Source organism: Dermacentor andersoni, chromosome 1 (assembly GCF_023375885.2).
Source record: "Dermacentor andersoni chromosome 1, qqDerAnde1_hic_scaffold, whole genome shotgun sequence".
Classification (NCBI taxonomy): domain Eukaryota; kingdom Metazoa; phylum Arthropoda; class Arachnida; order Ixodida; family Ixodidae; genus Dermacentor; species Dermacentor andersoni.
Genome location: NC_092814.1, coordinates 234,777,339 through 234,793,183, shown reverse-complemented (window position 1 = coordinate 234,793,183; position 15,845 = coordinate 234,777,339). Strand labels below are relative to the sequence as shown.

The window sequence follows — 15,845 nt, the reverse complement described above, 5'->3', positions numbered from 1 at the left end:
CTCGGTCAGCCACGGACCATACAGGCAGCGTGCGCCAGTCATAGGATGGGCCACCGTTGGACACCTGCGGTCGCGTCGGACTGATGAAGTGCCCGGTGAACAATTAACATCCATTCATGCTCGGTCGGAAGCATCAAAGTGGTGCAGCTAAACGAAAGGCGAAGTTAGAAAGAGAAGAGCACGAAAAGAAGCTACCAAAGATGACAAAGTACCTACTGAATGCAGCTTCTGCGGAGCAGTATGATCGCTCTACCCAGAGTCCGTGTCAAACTCCCAATAGTACCGACAATGCTTCTGTGGAGGACTTGCCAACTCCATCAACACGGTTTCCTTGCAAGGAGCAAGGTTTGACTCATCTTGGTTGTCTGGATCCTGTGAAAACAATGCCAACCTCGGTCGCCCATATTTCTGAGCAACCGACCCTAACCAAGCCCTGTCCTGTTCCTGAGTCAGCAACGTCTATGCTACTCGGCCAGGCCCTTGCCCCGGAGCTCCAGGTGTCTGGTCCGCCACGCCCGATTTCTACTACCGCTGATCAACAGGTGCCAAACCGCCCCGATGAGCCTCCTTCTACTGATGAGCGCCAGGAAACAACACTCCAAGAACCGACTCACTTGTTTCCTGTTAGTTTGGCTTCAAATAATCATGTTCCCACCCACAAAGTGTGCCTCGAGAGGACGAATGAGAGGGCTTCTTGTTGCGGCAACAGAGAATTACAGACACCCCCGCAACAAAAGGTACGTTGCGAGATTCTCCGAAGTCTAGGGTTTGACGAAAACTCGTCTGGCGAGGAAATAACATGGCTGAATAAACGTACACTCGCCAACTGAAAAAATTCAAAACACAGATTGACGCGTCGGCGCCCAATACGGGTGCCTTGCTCACAATGTGCGAATGCATGGTGGTCTTTATTATATATGCGTCGGAAGACGTAATGCGCTTGCGTACAACTCAGGGAGGGCGAGACGGGGAACTTTAAAAGAAGGCTACAGCAGCACCGCAATGATGTAGCCAAAGGACACACAGTCTCCAGCGCCCTGGCAGAGCACCACGAAAAGACTGGTCACAGTATTAACTGGAATTCGGCTTCTATCATCGAAAGAGAGAATAAATTATCATCCCGATTGCTCCTTGAATCATTCTGCATACAATCTACTACTAACACCATAAACCGGACACGGGGACCCCTCCCTGAGTTGTACGCAAGCGCATTACGTCTTCCGACGCATATATAATAAAGACCACCATGCATTCGCTCATTGTGAACAAGGCACCCGTATTGGGCGCCGAAACGTTAATCCGTGTTTTGAATTTTTTCAGTTGGCGAGTGTACGTTTATTCAGCCACGAGATTCTCCGAAGTGACCCTGCTAAGTGGCCGGACGTTATTACTGACAGCTTTCGGAGTGTATGCCTTCAGAAAGGGCCATTGTACTTTCAAAATCAGGCACAAAATTTTCCGTCTTCCGAAAGGCAATACAAAACTCAGAAACGCTATATGTCACCTCATCTTTTTGTGCGAAAGGCTGTGAATGGGGAGGCGTACGAGCGACACTGGTTAATGTACTCAGAGTCTAAAGGTTTCATTTACTGCTTCATGCGCAAACTATTTTCGATTTCAAGCAACCCCAGTGCTTTCACCACGCACGGCTTTTCTGATTGGAAAAGAGCAGAAGAAAAGGTTTGCACACATGACAACAGAGTCGAGCATCGGAACTACGTGGTAGCATGGCTCGCCCGCTCTAACTTGAGCAGCACAATTGACAAGGAGCTAGTTAAGCATCTTGTCACTGAGACCGCTTACTGGACAGAGGTGTTGAAGTGCGTAGTTGTTGTAGTACCGACTGTGCTTCTGTGGAGGACTTGCCAACTCCATCACCACGGTTTCCTGGCAAGAAGCAAGGTTTGACTCATCTTGGTTGTCTGGATCCTGTGAAAACAGTGACAACCTCGGTCGTCCATATTTCTGAGCAACCGACGCTAAGGTTGTAGTTCGTCTCTACGATAAACTTTTTTCTACCTTGTAGCGCTCAGGTTGCGCTCAGCTAGAAGCTGAGTGCAACCTAGAGTTTAGGGGCAGTGAGGAGATTTTCGATGCACCGAGAAATGGCAATTATATGGCAGTGCTTGAGGCCATTGCCAAGTTTGATCCCTTTCTAGAGGAGCTACGCTAGAGGAGCATCAAACGCTACGGGAACAAAGGAAAAGGTGACCCATCGTATCTGTCAAAAACCATTTGTGATGAATTTATCGAGCATATGGCAAAGGCTGTCAAGGAACGTCTCGTTTACGAAGTGAAACGTGCAAAATACTTCTCTTTAATTGTTGATTCGACTCCAGACCTTACTCACGTTGATCAGCCGTCAGTTGTTTTACGATACTATTTAAATGGGAAACTGTGCGAACGCTTTCTTGGATTTGTTCCAAATGAATCTCATACCGGCTTGTATCTTTTCGATACCGTGATGTTCCTCTTGACGAACCTCTCTTCCTCTCGAACAAGTCGTGACTAAAAACATTCTGACTGACACTCTAAAGGTTCCAAACGTGGCTATCGAGCGTATTCACAGAATTGGCCGTCCAGCCAAGGGCAGATGCCAACCCGTCATATTTAAACTTATGGATGGCAGAGATAAGGCCAATATTTTGAAGAATTGTAACAAACTGAGAGGCACAGCCTATAGCATATCGGAAGATTTTTCCCCGCGCGTACAGTTAATCCGAAAGAAGCTCTGGGCTGCTGCTGCTGAACTCAGGAAGAAAGGTGCCAAGGTCGTGCTGTCATTCGACAAAATCAAAATTAATGGTAAACTGTTCCAATGGGACGACACTCAAGATAAAATAGTCCCGCTAGCTTCACAATGACGGCCTAACGGTAACTTCAGAAATAAGAGTCCGCTTAAGAGCCACAATTTAGCCCATAGAGACACAGTTCAAAGCGAGTTCTCTGTTCTGAACATTAATGCCCGCAGCATCCGGAATAAAACAGAAGACTTCGAAGGTCTTCTTTTAACGTATGAGCCTGATGTTGCAGTGCTCACCGAAACGTGGCTCCATGATAACATATCCGATAAGGATGTGATACCTCATTTGCAAGAAATTATCCGCCATGACTGCAGTTCTAGAGGGGGTGGGGTAGCCATTGTGATAAAGAAAGGAACAGATTACACGCTGGTACCACACCATACTAGCATAGAAATGGTCTGGATCCGACTTCATACTTGCAAACACAGCATCTTTATTGGCGCCGTTTACAGGCCACCAAATTCAGATATAGGTATGCTCGAGACGCTGTATGACTTTTTGAATGAGCACAAAAAGCGATATTCACATGTCATTTTGTGTGGTGATTTTAACTTGCCAAAAATCAACTGGGAATCCTTGAGCGTCTCATCTTCATGCCGGCATTCTGATTTGCTACTCGATATTGCCTTTTCTTTTAACTTGAAGCAGGTTGTGGCTGAACCATCGCGAGTTACTGCTACCACGGGCTCACTTCTAGACCTTGTATTTGTGTCTGATGCTATTGAAAGGCTGGGTTTCACGATTAATATTATGCCTGGTATATCCGACCACTATTTAGTGCTTTTCAAAACCAATATGGCACGACCAATCACACGCCAATCAACAAAACAATTTTACGATTTCAATAACGCTGAAGACGAGAGTATTTTAGACCTTCTTGAACAAGAATACGACAATTTTTTTGCAAGGTACAGTGAAGGCCACACAAGTCCGAATGAATTGTGGTTGAACTTTAAACGTACAGTACATATGTGTATTCATCGGTACGTCCCGCTGAAGAAAAAGAAAATTCATAGCCACAGCCCATGGATTACACGAGAGATAATTCACCTGAAACGTCACGTAAGCAGACTTTCCCGTAACATTTCGAGGGCTGAGCACAGTACTGTGGCGTCACTTCGTAGAGAGCTAAGACATCAAATAAGACAATCAAAATTCCAATTCATTAATGTAAAACTGCACAACTTCCTCATTATTGACCCGCGAAAATTCTGGACTTATCTAGCTCAAAAAAAGGACCCCATACACAAATTGACAATAAATGACGTGGACGTTAGTGACGGACAACAAATAGCGGCAACGTTCAACGACTATTTTTCTTCTGTGTTCCTACGTGGTGGTGGTCCGTCTACCAATTTCAGATCAACCAGCTTCCAGGTACCCGATCTTAGCATAGGCGAAGAAGGCATTTTTTCCGCCCTTCTACACCTGAATACAAAGAAATCATCTGGACCAGATGAAATTCCGAACACGTTTCTTTCCAGATACGCGGAATGGTGTTCAAAATTCCTCTTTATTATATTCCGTACTAGTCTACGAGAGGGTGACGTTCCCAGGGATTGGAAGCTGGCTAAGGTTATTCCTGTGCACAAATCTGGTACCAAGCTCCATGTCGCTAATTACAGGCCAATTAGCTTGTTGTGCACCGCAGGTAAAGTGATGGAACACTTTGTTTTCAAACACATCGCCTCATTCTTGGAAGACAATAATTTTTTTTCTGAAGCTCAACATGGATTTCGTCGCGGGTTATCTACTGCGACACAGCTAATTCACACTACCAATGATTTCTGTAAAACCCTTGACAAAGCAGGACAAATAGATGCCATTTTTCTGGACTTTGAAAAAGCCTTCGACCGCGTACAGCATAGTAAACTTCTGCTAAAACTTAGAAACATCTTACAGAATCAACAAATTTTACAGTGGCTTGATTCATACCTATCTCACCGGCAACAGTACGTCCAGATATCCAGTTCAAGCTCACCCATCGCTCCAGTATTTTCAGGAGTGCCACAGGGCTCAGTCCTTGGGCCGCTTCTTTTTCTTATATATTTAAATGACCTAAAACTTGACTCTCCTGTGCGGGCCCGTTTTTTTCGCAGATGACTGCGTAATTTATCACACAATTCTCACCGAACGTGACCAGCTCGTTCTAAATAACTACTTGTGTGCTGTCAGTAATTGGTGCCAAAACTGGTCGATGACATTAAATGTCACGAAATGCAAACAAATGACCTTAACCCGAAAGAAAGATCCACTGAAGTATTCGTACAAAATTAACAGCGCTCCTCTAGAACCAGTAGAACAATTTAAGTATCTTGGCGTAATGATCAGCTCGAACCTCAGTTGGAGCCCTCACATTAAAAACATGGTTTCAGTGGCATCCAAAAGACTATGGCTAATAAGACACCGGTTAAAACATGCAACCACTAAAACGAAACTTGTAGCTTATACTTCGCTCGTGCGTCCCCTACTGGAATATGCTGACGTGATCTGGGATCCGCACACTAAAACGAATGTAAAAAGTATCGAGGGGGTTCAGAGAAAGGCACTGCGATTTATACACCACGCCTACGGAAGACAGGTATCGATATCTGATCTTCTTAGCCGCTCCGGTCTTCCTACCTTGGAATCTCGTCGAAAAATGCACCGTCTGAAGATGCTATTTGCAATCATTAATAATCATACCAAATTAGACTTCCACACTTACATGCAGTACAACAGAACCCGACAGACTCGACACAAACACGACAAAACAATTATAATGCCTCAGTGCAGAACCAACACATACAAGCTGTCGTTCTTTCCAAGAACGATAGCAGACTGGAACAAGTTGCCCTACGATGTGGCCACCTTATCATCACCCGATGCATTTTTTTCAGCAGTCAGTTCTAGCCAATAACCTTTGTGAGCTCGTTTTCTTTTCTTTTTCTTTTTCTTTTTTTGGATTTGAATGTAACGCGCTTGCATCTTGTTATGTTTGCTTTGCTTCGCAGTAATCTTCTGTGTGCCTATGTGGTTCTCTGTCGTAATTGTTACTGTTGTTTTCTTGATGGACCCTTAATATGGAAAGCGTCATGTACCCACTCCTGCCCTGGCTACCAAAAGGCAGCCGGCAGTATTGAATAAATAAATGAATAAATAAAAATGGCATCTCAATTTATGATTGTAGGGGCCAATTAAGCTTATGATAATGCGAGTAATATGTCAGGAAAATACAGAGGACTGCAAGCTCAAATCAAACACCTGAACGAATTGGCAGTCTACCTCCCATGTGCTGGTCACTCACTGCTGGTCACTCACTTAGTTGGGGCGTGTAACGTTGACAGTTGCCTTGAGGCAGTCATTTTTCACTGTAATTCAAAGACTGTATGTATTCTTTGCTGCCTCACCTAAGCGATGGAGGTATCTTTTGGACAGCATGAGCGGAACTGGCCAGCAGCTTGTTTTGAAAAGTCTCTCTGAGACCAGGTGGTCAAGACACGCTGAATCATGTAAGGCCATTCTGAAAAATTTCAATGCAGTCTTGTGTTGCCTTGAAGCTATATCAAAGAACGAGGAAGAAAACGATGACACTAGGAACGAAGCACACTCTCTCTTCAAGAAAATGACAAAACTAGAGACTGCATTCATGGCGATTTTCTGGAGTGAAATCTTGGAGCGCTTTGACGAAACGAACGTAGCACTTCAGAAACCAAGCCTAGACATTTCGACTGCTGTAGACCTGCTGAGCTCTCTAGAAGGCTTTGTTAATTCTTCGCGACCTCTCTTTGATACCTTCGAAGAGAGAGCATGCACGCTAAGTACCAATCAATGTTATCAGGATGAGGACAAACGCATCATTTTGAGTAAGCACCCGGATGGAAAAAGCGATAGTGCGCTACAAGGTAGAAAAAAGTTTATCGTAGAGACCTACAATGTTGTACTTGACAGTCTAGGCTCTGCTTTGCGAGTGCGAAAGGCTGCCTACACTGAACTCTGCGAAAGGTTCGGATTCTTAAAATTGCTGACAGAAGTTGGGAGTGAGGCCTCTCTGGCACAGCAGGCTGAGAATTAAGTTGGTGAAAACCTACAAAAATAATTTGGAGCCAGCATTTCCCACTGAAATCATTCAGTTTGCGAACTTTCTACGCAACTCTGCGTGCCAGGACACGAGTCCCCTGGGAATAATGAAGTTACTGCACGAAAGAAAGCTTAATGATGTGTTTCCGAACATTTCTATTGCTATGCGAATGTACTTAAGCATACCCGTGACAAACTGTGAGACCGAATGATCGTTTTCCAAGTTGTCACTGATAAAAAATCGCCTTTGTTAGAGGCTCCTTGACGACAAAGTAAACTCGCTTGCTATCATGTCCATTGAAAGTGACCTCCTCCGTGATCTATCCTTCGAACAGACTATATCTGATTTCGCCAAAGCGAAGGCGCGAAAAATGCCATTTTAAAAGAGGACTGTTTGCGCTATATATGAATAGTTCCAAAAAGTTCTTTGTGCTGCCTCCCAGCCTCCACGTTGCCATTGAAAGGCTGAGCAGTGTAATTCAAGATATGCAAATCTTTGTTGTTCATCTCTTGTTTGTTCTTTTTGTGATATTTAGCGTGCTTATAAAGAACTGTATTTTTGTTGTTTTTGATAGTGCCACGTTTATTTGTTGTCGTCCTTGCTTGTCTTACCTTTAACGAAAATATTTTCAAATAATGTTTTCAGATTACAGTTGGTAATTTTCATCTGTATTCTAGTGCATTTTTATGGTGTTTGTATTGCCTTAAGTATTGTATATATCTATTGCAAATTTATAGAGTAACGTGTATAACGACTACTGCAGTCTGATGCTTGAATTTTAATAAAGAATGTTTTGGATACAGCCATGCATCTCCTCACGGGATTAAACTTAGTGATGCAAGTAACAAAGCCTAGCTTCAGAAGGATCAACATCTGAGCTGTGTTGTCTTTTCTACGTTCTTGTTCATCTTGAGTGCACTAAACTTTTCCTTAAAGCCTAGCTTTTGCTGCAAACAGAATGCAGATTAGTCACAAAGTGAACATATGTGTTGGTGTTTACAACAGCACGCGTTTCAAGCTAGTTTTGTTGTTTTCCTTATAATAATAATAATAATGATAATAATAATAATAATAATAATAATAATAATAATAATCCCGTTGATCGCACTTCGTTCTTTTTAATTTGGTGGAATTAAAATGAAACATGGCATATTTTCAGTAGCGTAACAGGCGACATGGGGGGGGGGGGAGTCAGTATAGGGAAAGGGGGCCTGCATGCGCATTAGCGCAGGGCCCCCATTATTTTTAATCCGGCCCTGTGTGTGACTGCCGGTTGTACGGGGTCCTGAATATTTCGCAGCGCGTGTTCGAAAATAGATTTTGTGCTCACCGCTGCACTGTTCTTGCTCAAATTTTGCAGAACGATTGCATTTTTGCGTCTACCTCGTTTAGTATAACACTTGGCACAGTTAATTGCCTGGTTTTTATGAAAGAAGTGCAAATTTACCTGCGCTTATGGGGAGGCGAGTTGCTACCTAACTGCTACGACGGCGCAAGCATAAACTTGTGTCGCCTCCTGCAGTCAACAGCAGGAAACGGCGTTTTCGGAGGGCTGCCGTGTGTTGCCGGAGAGTTAGTTATGGTTGCGCAGCTCCTGGAACAGGCGTCGAGTAGCAAAAGTAGCACGAGAGGGCACGGACTGGCAGCCGGCGCGGCAGGCACAGAAAAAGTAAAGGAGGCGCTGATTGCAGTTTGGTCAATGCGCTCACGTCATTTTTGACGTCATTACAACCGCGTGCAAATCAAATATGGTGCCTGTCAGGTTCGGTTGATAGCGGTGCGTATGCTGGCACACTCTTCAGCTCATGAATAGTCGACACTGGTTTTTGGGAGATGTCGAGATCAATGAGCAAGATGCTTGTGCGAAGTTTGCTTCTCTGCCTACGAGCCCGTAATGTGCCGTGGAAGCAGTGTGAACGTTGCTATGCAGGGTACGCGGGTTCCGCTGCAGAGGGCCACCATCACAAATTGCGAAGATCCTTCTTCTGGGGTGCCAACTGCGAGCAGATTCATTGTCACAGGACCACTCGGGTTGTATGTGTGAGGACGTTGTCGATGGCTACCGATGTCAAATCTTGCCCTCAAACTGTCTGTGGGTCTGCGTTGTCCGAAACTAAAGACAAGATCCGGGTGCCTGTCGCAAAACTCGAAGGCCGTATGCTGCTGTCGTTCCTTTGCAAACTCTGCTCAACACGAGTCACCAAGCTAATTTCAAAGGTCTCCTATGAAAAAGGAGTTGTCATCGTGAAGTGTCACGGCTGCAGCAAGCATCACCTCATTGCAGATAATCTGAACTGGTTTCCGGACCTCGAAGGGAAAAGGTAAATTTTCGTGATTACGGGTAGCACAGAAATTAATTCAATTAGAAACAAATCGGAATAAGATAACCAAGAAATGAGTAGTGCTTAGGTCTTATATCGTGCCAATATGCTGTGGTGTTGGATTACAATGTAGCGGTGAGCAGTGCGAAATGTGCGCATCGCTCCTCGCCTATTGTTCTCAAAGCGATGCAGCGTCCCAGCCTGCGGCGCTCTGGTCTACTTCGAACACGCTAGTTCTGCATCCGAACTGTACTGCTGGTAAATAATGAGAAATGACATCGTCGTAAATCATTCATTTTCCATGTGTTCTAAGAACGCACATTACTTTGAATCGTTCAAACAAAGAAGAAAAAAACAAGTAGAGGCCACGACCTTTCTTCCGGAAGATTGCACATACTGAAAATGCTGAACGTTTGGGACTGTTTAAAATTTACGTTTACATGCGTTGATTTATTAAGAACACTCCAGTTATGTCATCGCACTTTAAGGTAATCGCCAGAAAGATGAAACTGAACTGTTGTAATTTACTTGTAACGTAGAAATTTTGTATATTATGCCGATGCTTAGTTCTTTTGGACGCTGTCTTGTCTACTTTCAGGAACATAGAAGAAATCTTGGCATCAAAAGGCGAAGCTGTCCGTAAAGCACTGTTGAAAGATGAGATCCTTGAAGTCACGGGTTCGTGAGAACTGAGCCTCGGCAGCATCACGCAAGACTTTTTTTTTTTTTTTTTTCTTCCTAAATTGGAGAGCTGCAGTCAAAAATTTTTGTAAATGAAAAGTTTTTTTTTTTTTTTTTTTTTTTTTCAATATCTGCATTACTGCTTAAGGTACTGCTTGCTTACTTGCAGGACCATGAGTAGTCTGTGCATTTTCACTTTGTGGAATCTGTGCCACATACCAGGCCTAGCTGTTTTCTTTTTTGATGTATTCAGAAGATCGAAAATCAACAATACTGTTCTCTCTTCATGTAGGTTGTCAAATATTGGCAAAGTTTGCTTCCAAGCTTTTATGTTGAACCTCAGAGTGTCGCACACAACACCTAGATTGTCAGACCCAGTACTTACTCAGTACAACTGAATTGCATGAATATACTATGTAATTTATAACAGGCAAATTTACGGGAGCTCATAGAGTTCTGCAAAATTCATGGTCTACAATAAAGTTATGACGTCTTATATGTCTTGGTCTTATCTATAACTGTAATAAGTTTATCACTACCATACCACTGAAACCTGATTTCTACAATGACACGCACAAACTTTACAGAAAGTGTTTTTGCAACCGTTCAGTAACTAATACAAATGTTCACTATGTTCACCCTCTTCACAAATACTTTTGATGCTGCATTGCCTTAACAAAAATTTAAAGAGGTGGGGCATCTGAGTGCTTCCTTTTATAATTGGCACACTTCAGTGTGAAAACCAGTTTGCAGCTTTGTTGTTTATTCTTCAAGACTCTTGATGGCCTCTGAACATGTTGCCGTTTGTCATCTGAAGCCACTCAACACCCAGACAACTATTTTAGACTATCAGTAAATGGCAACATTACTCTTGTGCATTGCATACTTGTTCTAAACATAAACTGTACAGGAGGCATTGGCAAACATGAGTAAAGATGACTTGGTGCTAGTTTTTTCTTCTGCAATGTTCTGAGAAGTTGCCTAGCACGGCATGCAAATTTGAGCAGTTGCATGCTCAAATGGTCCCCTCTTAGTGATTGTGGCTTGGTACAACTTTTGAAATTATGCTTTCCAGGGAACATGGCATCCTATCGATTTAGACACTGCTAGAGATGCTTTCTGTGAGCACTTCGAATGCTGTGCAGAATGTACAACACAATCATCAATAACTGCAGTTGAATAGATTGTTTCGTGGTGCAAAAGTTGTTTGCTATAGAAATTGTAATTGCACTTGCCCCAAGATACAGGATAAGCATTCTAATATGGCAGTAATATATACAGCTATCTTTAGCGAGAAATCAATTACTGACATCTGCTTAATTGGCGCAAATCCAGTGATCCTCCTGTTAAGATCTTCCAGGCCATTCAAATGCTGCACTTAGTCTATTGCCCATGTATATGAATTGGCTTGATGCATTAGATGTCTCAACTTCATTTTCTTGCAAAATTTAGCATCATTGCATGCTTACCCTCTTCAAGCCTGTTGTCACGGTTTTGTGACAGGCTGAATCTAAGCTCCTAAAGGCACGTTCAAGTGAGAGATGTGTTGCCGTCCCAGACTCTGGGAAAACAATGCTTGCACATGGAGTTTCCGATGAGAAACTGGTGGCTGCGTCTTTTCAGTTGCACAAATTGCAGTTATTTCTGTAATATTGAATGTTTTGCAGGCTGTCATAAAACGCGAGATGGTTCACCTGCAAAGTCAGAGTTTTTCAGCAATAGCTGTTATGGGCTCATTCCCCTGGTCATTTTGATGTCCACTGGTGTCGTTGCTGCAATTTCAACATCCTTTGCTAGAAAATTGCAAATAAATAAAAATTCTCATTGTGCCCTTAGAATGCAAATTTATGACCATCAACAGATTGGAAGCCCAGGATTCTGTCTCTTGGCCACACTGCTTGTGCTACAGCAGGGTAGAATACTTTGGAGAGCACGATTGCGCCAGCAGCTGCCATGATTGGCCGATGCTTGCTCAGCATCTTTGTACTGGATAGAGTTGACATCCGTGCCTTTGTTTTTTAGCACGTCGTCTTTGCAGTTGCAGAGGCACTCCTAAATTAAGTTTCTTCTTCTACACTTAACGACAGTGATTAAGCACGTCTGCTTCATCTTCATTATTCTTCTTCTAGCTCCAATTTCTCATGTTTACTGGATGGTGCCAACGTTGTCCTGTTTCCTTCAAAGTACAGCGGGAGGCCTGTTCCATACCTGCCAACCCTCCCGAATTTTTTGCAAGCTTTACGAGTTTTTGCTTCCTTATGATTTAATGAATGTTGCCTCAAGTTTTATAAAAAATAGATTCCGTTCCTGAAAAGGTTTGAAAGATTGAGGAAAAAAAAAATCATACAATAAAGAAATTTTTATAGTACCCTTGTACCTTTGTCGCTCTTTTGTGGTAGCAGAAAACGCCATATACTAGAGGAGTACTTGTTTCAACAAGTTTAGTCAGACAAGTTCCTGAAGCAGGCAAAATTGGCGACAGCAAAGTTGCTGAAAAAGTCACTGTGATCTAAAAACAGTTGGTTGCTTTTCAATTTCTACTGTTATTAGTTTTTTCATAAATCATCGTTAATATTGTCTGTATGTATCCCACAAAATGTGTGTGCTCAGTGCAAACTTTAATAAAATGAATGCTATCACCCCCTGTCATGTCCACAGAATTTTTACAAATTTTGAAGTTCACAGATTGGCAGGGCTGCCATTCTGTCACGCACCATGGCTCCTCCACATAAAGCGCGCACAGCTGCTCAAGAAGTGGAACACAGATGAGCTCTTGCTGTAGCAGCCAGGGAGCATCGGGCTTGACAGACTGCAGAGCAGAAAGCAGCACAATGTCAAATGTAGTTTTGAGAAAAGCCAAACGAATCTAGCAGTAAGAAGCTGAAGAGTTGTTTTAGTAGAGACCAATGGCTAATTTCGGATAAGTAAAAGGAGTAACAGAAGCTTAATGTATCTACTTCACTACTGGCAACTTCCACAAACGAATACTACTCGCACTTCTTTTGCGTCTCGAAAAGAGATTGCTTGCTTGCACCCGCGAATGTTCACTCCAACAAGCACCACATGAAACAGTCTTAAGACTTACTGTGAGACTACCGTCAGCTGCACTACACACATACATACCTGCACGCACTGCTGCGTATTACACTTCACCTCTCTATTGTGTCACTGCTTTGCGTTACGGGCAAAACAAACTTTGCATTGTAAAAACCTGCGACTATAAAGGCATTCTCTTGCCGTGCATGCATATCAGTATTTTTTTTTTTTTTGAGTAAGCCAACAATCAAACAGTGTGAGAATAATATTAAGTGTTCTAACCTCACATGGGACTATTTCTGACTTGCCGTGGTGTCCTAGTGACTTTGGTGTTGTGTTGCTAAGCCTGAGGGCAGCAGATCAAATCCTGACTGCAACGGGTGCATTTTGATGCAAGTAAAATGCAAAATAGCCCATGTACCCACTTCTACCATGCATTAGGTACACGTTAAAGAAACCCACGTGGTCAAAATTACCCATAGTCCTCCACTATGGCATGCCCCATAACCATATAGTGGTTTTAGCATGTAAGACCCCAGAATTTCATTTTTTAAATATTTCTTATTGCCTTCAAATATTGAAACGTCTTTTTTCAGGCAAAAAATACAGACTATAAGAGGTCAAATTGTCCTTTGGTTGAAGTAAAAGCTGCTTTCAACAGCTGGAAAAATGGTGGCTGCACAGTCTCTTCGCACACTTGATGATGGGATGTTGCACTAAGTAAGCGATCTTGAAATCTAAGACAGCATCAACATGCTCTAACATTTTTCAAGTGTGCAAGCTAGCAAGGCCTCCTCTACATATTTTAGTCTAGGCATGCAACTGGCTGTGATGCTGCTGCACCATGGTTTGTTTCAATTGTTTTGAGCCAAAGTGGTGCATCAACTGGGTTGTTTTATGTGGGCCTTCTGGGCATTTAAAAATATTTGTTGGATAGTGAAAAGCTGTGTCTGCTAGGTGAGAGTTTGCTGCAAGTGTGGCTATTGTAAGTGGGTTCGACTGTCTGTGGAGGGGAAACTGCTTCAGTCCAAATTTACAAAGGTCGCACAACGGCTTTGACAGTTGAAACATCATGAAAGTGTTTCACACAAAATTTTAGACAGCAACTTTTGAGTGCCCTTCTCATGCAAAGTGATTTTCTGTCCAGTCTGAAACACTGTTCAAGTGAATTCGTTCGTTTCTATTACACATGTGCACACATCCATAACTGCTGTCCTCCCAATGTGCACAAACCACTTGGCTTTGGACAAAAGCTAATGCATAGTATAGGTGTCGCACTCTATACCAACACATGCAGTCATTTTTATTTTTAAGTGTCGCATCTGACTAGTAACAAGAAGAAAGGGGGTGAACCGAGGGGCCCGATTTTTATTAATCATATCATGAAAAGCCAACAAACAAAGACACCAAGGAAAACATAGAGGAAATTACTTGTACTTACTAATTAAATTAAAGAAATGATAAATTAATGGCAATGAAAGTGGATGAAAAAACAACTTGCCACAGGTGGAGAACGATCCCATGTCTTTGCATTACGCGTTCGATGCCACTTTCATTGCCATTAATTTATCATTTCTTTAATTCATTTAGTAAGTACAAGTAATTTCCCCTGTTTTCCTTGGTGTCTTTGTTTGTTGGCTCACAGCATCTGACTAGTAGCACACTTATACCTTAAGTGGATTGCAGAGGAAAATGTTACTTCAGCAACAAGTCACAATGTTCAGCTGATGACACAAAGTTTCCTTAATAAACTTCAATTTACCACTTTAGGGCACCTATTACATTCAAGAAATTGAAACCAGGCAGGAATAAAGTCATGTCCATTAAGCAGGAATTTTTACACCAGCACCAGTTTTAGTGATATCTGTCCCTAAGATTGCCATGAAATACATTTGCATTGCAGTTAATATTTTTCGAAAAAGCTTCCTTCATGCACTGCAGGAAAAAGCAATTGGGACATAAATGTATTTCATAGCACATTTTAGAGGTGGATGTGATGAAAACTGGTGCTATTCTCATGATTTGCATTACATAAATAGGGCATTGTTGCTGCCTGGATTCCTTCATGTCAACATGTGCCTTCAAGTGAATCGACAGTGAACTTGTGAATGTTTGTTAATTGGCTAACTCGACATTGCTATTTCTTGTACAAGTCAATAATGTGTGATTCTTGAAATAATCGGGCAAAATTATGCAATCTTCCAAGCAACGTTTAAAAAAATCTTATTGGAGGTAAAGAAAAAGCAGGTGTGTTGCTCACTACTGTATTTCAGCACTTGCTATTCCCTTGGTGCAGTAAATTTTGTAAATACATCAGTTTGAATTTGCTGTTGAATCCCGCCCCTGAATTTATATATGTGCCAATCTGGTCTGGCTATCTCCACATTTTATCACATTTGCAATGAATTGGATATCAGTTGATCACTACACACTGGCCTGTAGTTGTTTCTACTACCAGAGGAAAAGAATTTGGCAAATTACACTGCGACAGCTTTGCCTGCCCTTGGACTCTTCTGTCCTACTGTATTTTGGGGCTTCCGTACTGGGTTACTCCCATAGGAATAAATGTATCATGGAGAAATTCATTTGCAAATCCTACCAAAGACATTGTTAATTAGCTCCTTTTTCTTTTTAGACATTATTTATCATTGCTCATTCAATCTAACTGATCAAGAAAAATATTTCTCTATTTGCTTTCATTAATCTATATTATAATTAATTTTAGTTAATTCTTCTTAGTCATTTATGAAAGCAACATGAATCTTGGTTGATTCTCAAGAGTGGGTAGCCACCACCATCTTTTAGATGAAGCTTAAGTTCGTGCCCAACTCCGATGCCGCCTATTCAAAAACATGTAAAACGCAAAAATACTTTTCTGAGATAACGCCTGGGCCAATTATAATGAAATTTCTTGCATTTGAAATAGAAAGTTAAATTCTAGTG

At 42.3% G+C, this 15,845-nt stretch overlaps 2 protein-coding genes and 1 long non-coding RNA gene across 4 annotated transcripts in view; 1 reads left to right on the top strand and 2 right to left on the bottom strand.

The window, feature by feature from the left end:
• The window catches only part of LOC140219835 (uncharacterized), a 176,789-nt gene extending 168,356 nt beyond the window's left edge, over positions 1 to 8,433 (bottom strand). The window contains exons 1-2 of the long non-coding RNA XR_011896076.1: positions 8,312 to 8,433; positions 1,804 to 1,929 (exon numbers count right to left, since the gene is read on the bottom strand). This is a non-coding gene — a long non-coding RNA (uncharacterized lncRNA). The remainder of the gene's footprint in view (positions 1 to 1,803; positions 1,930 to 8,311) is intronic.
• Positions 8,434 to 8,606: 173 nt separating this feature from the next.
• Positions 8,607 to 12,510, top strand: LOC126547938 (uncharacterized). The gene is made up of 2 exons (XM_050196008.3): positions 8,607 to 9,185; positions 9,784 to 12,510. The coding sequence occupies exons 1-2, from the start codon at positions 8,698 to 8,700 to the stop codon at positions 9,869 to 9,871; spliced, it is 576 nt and encodes a 191-aa protein (XP_050051965.1). The 5' UTR covers positions 8,607 to 8,697; the 3' UTR covers positions 9,872 to 12,510.
• Positions 12,511 to 12,572: 62 nt separating this feature from the next.
• Positions 12,573 to 15,845, bottom strand: part of LOC140219830 (uncharacterized) — a 60,372-nt gene continuing 57,099 nt past the window's right edge. For both annotated transcript variants that reach the window (XM_072289792.1, XM_072289789.1), the window contains one exon: positions 12,573 to 12,675. In XM_072289792.1, the coding sequence (XP_072145893.1) occupies positions 12,573 to 12,675 (103 nt within the window). The remainder of the gene's footprint in view (positions 12,676 to 15,845) is intronic.

Bases quoted from the DNA above. Each gene is read 5' to 3' on its own strand.
- LOC126547938 (XM_050196008.3), top strand. From the start codon at position 8,698: ATGTCGAGATCAATGAGCAAGATGCTTGTGCGAAGTTTGCTTCTCTGC. The intron at 9,186-9,783 runs GTAAATTTTCGT...GTCTACTTTCAG, and splicing joins CCGGACCTCGAAGGGAAAAG to GAACATAGAAGAAATCTTGG.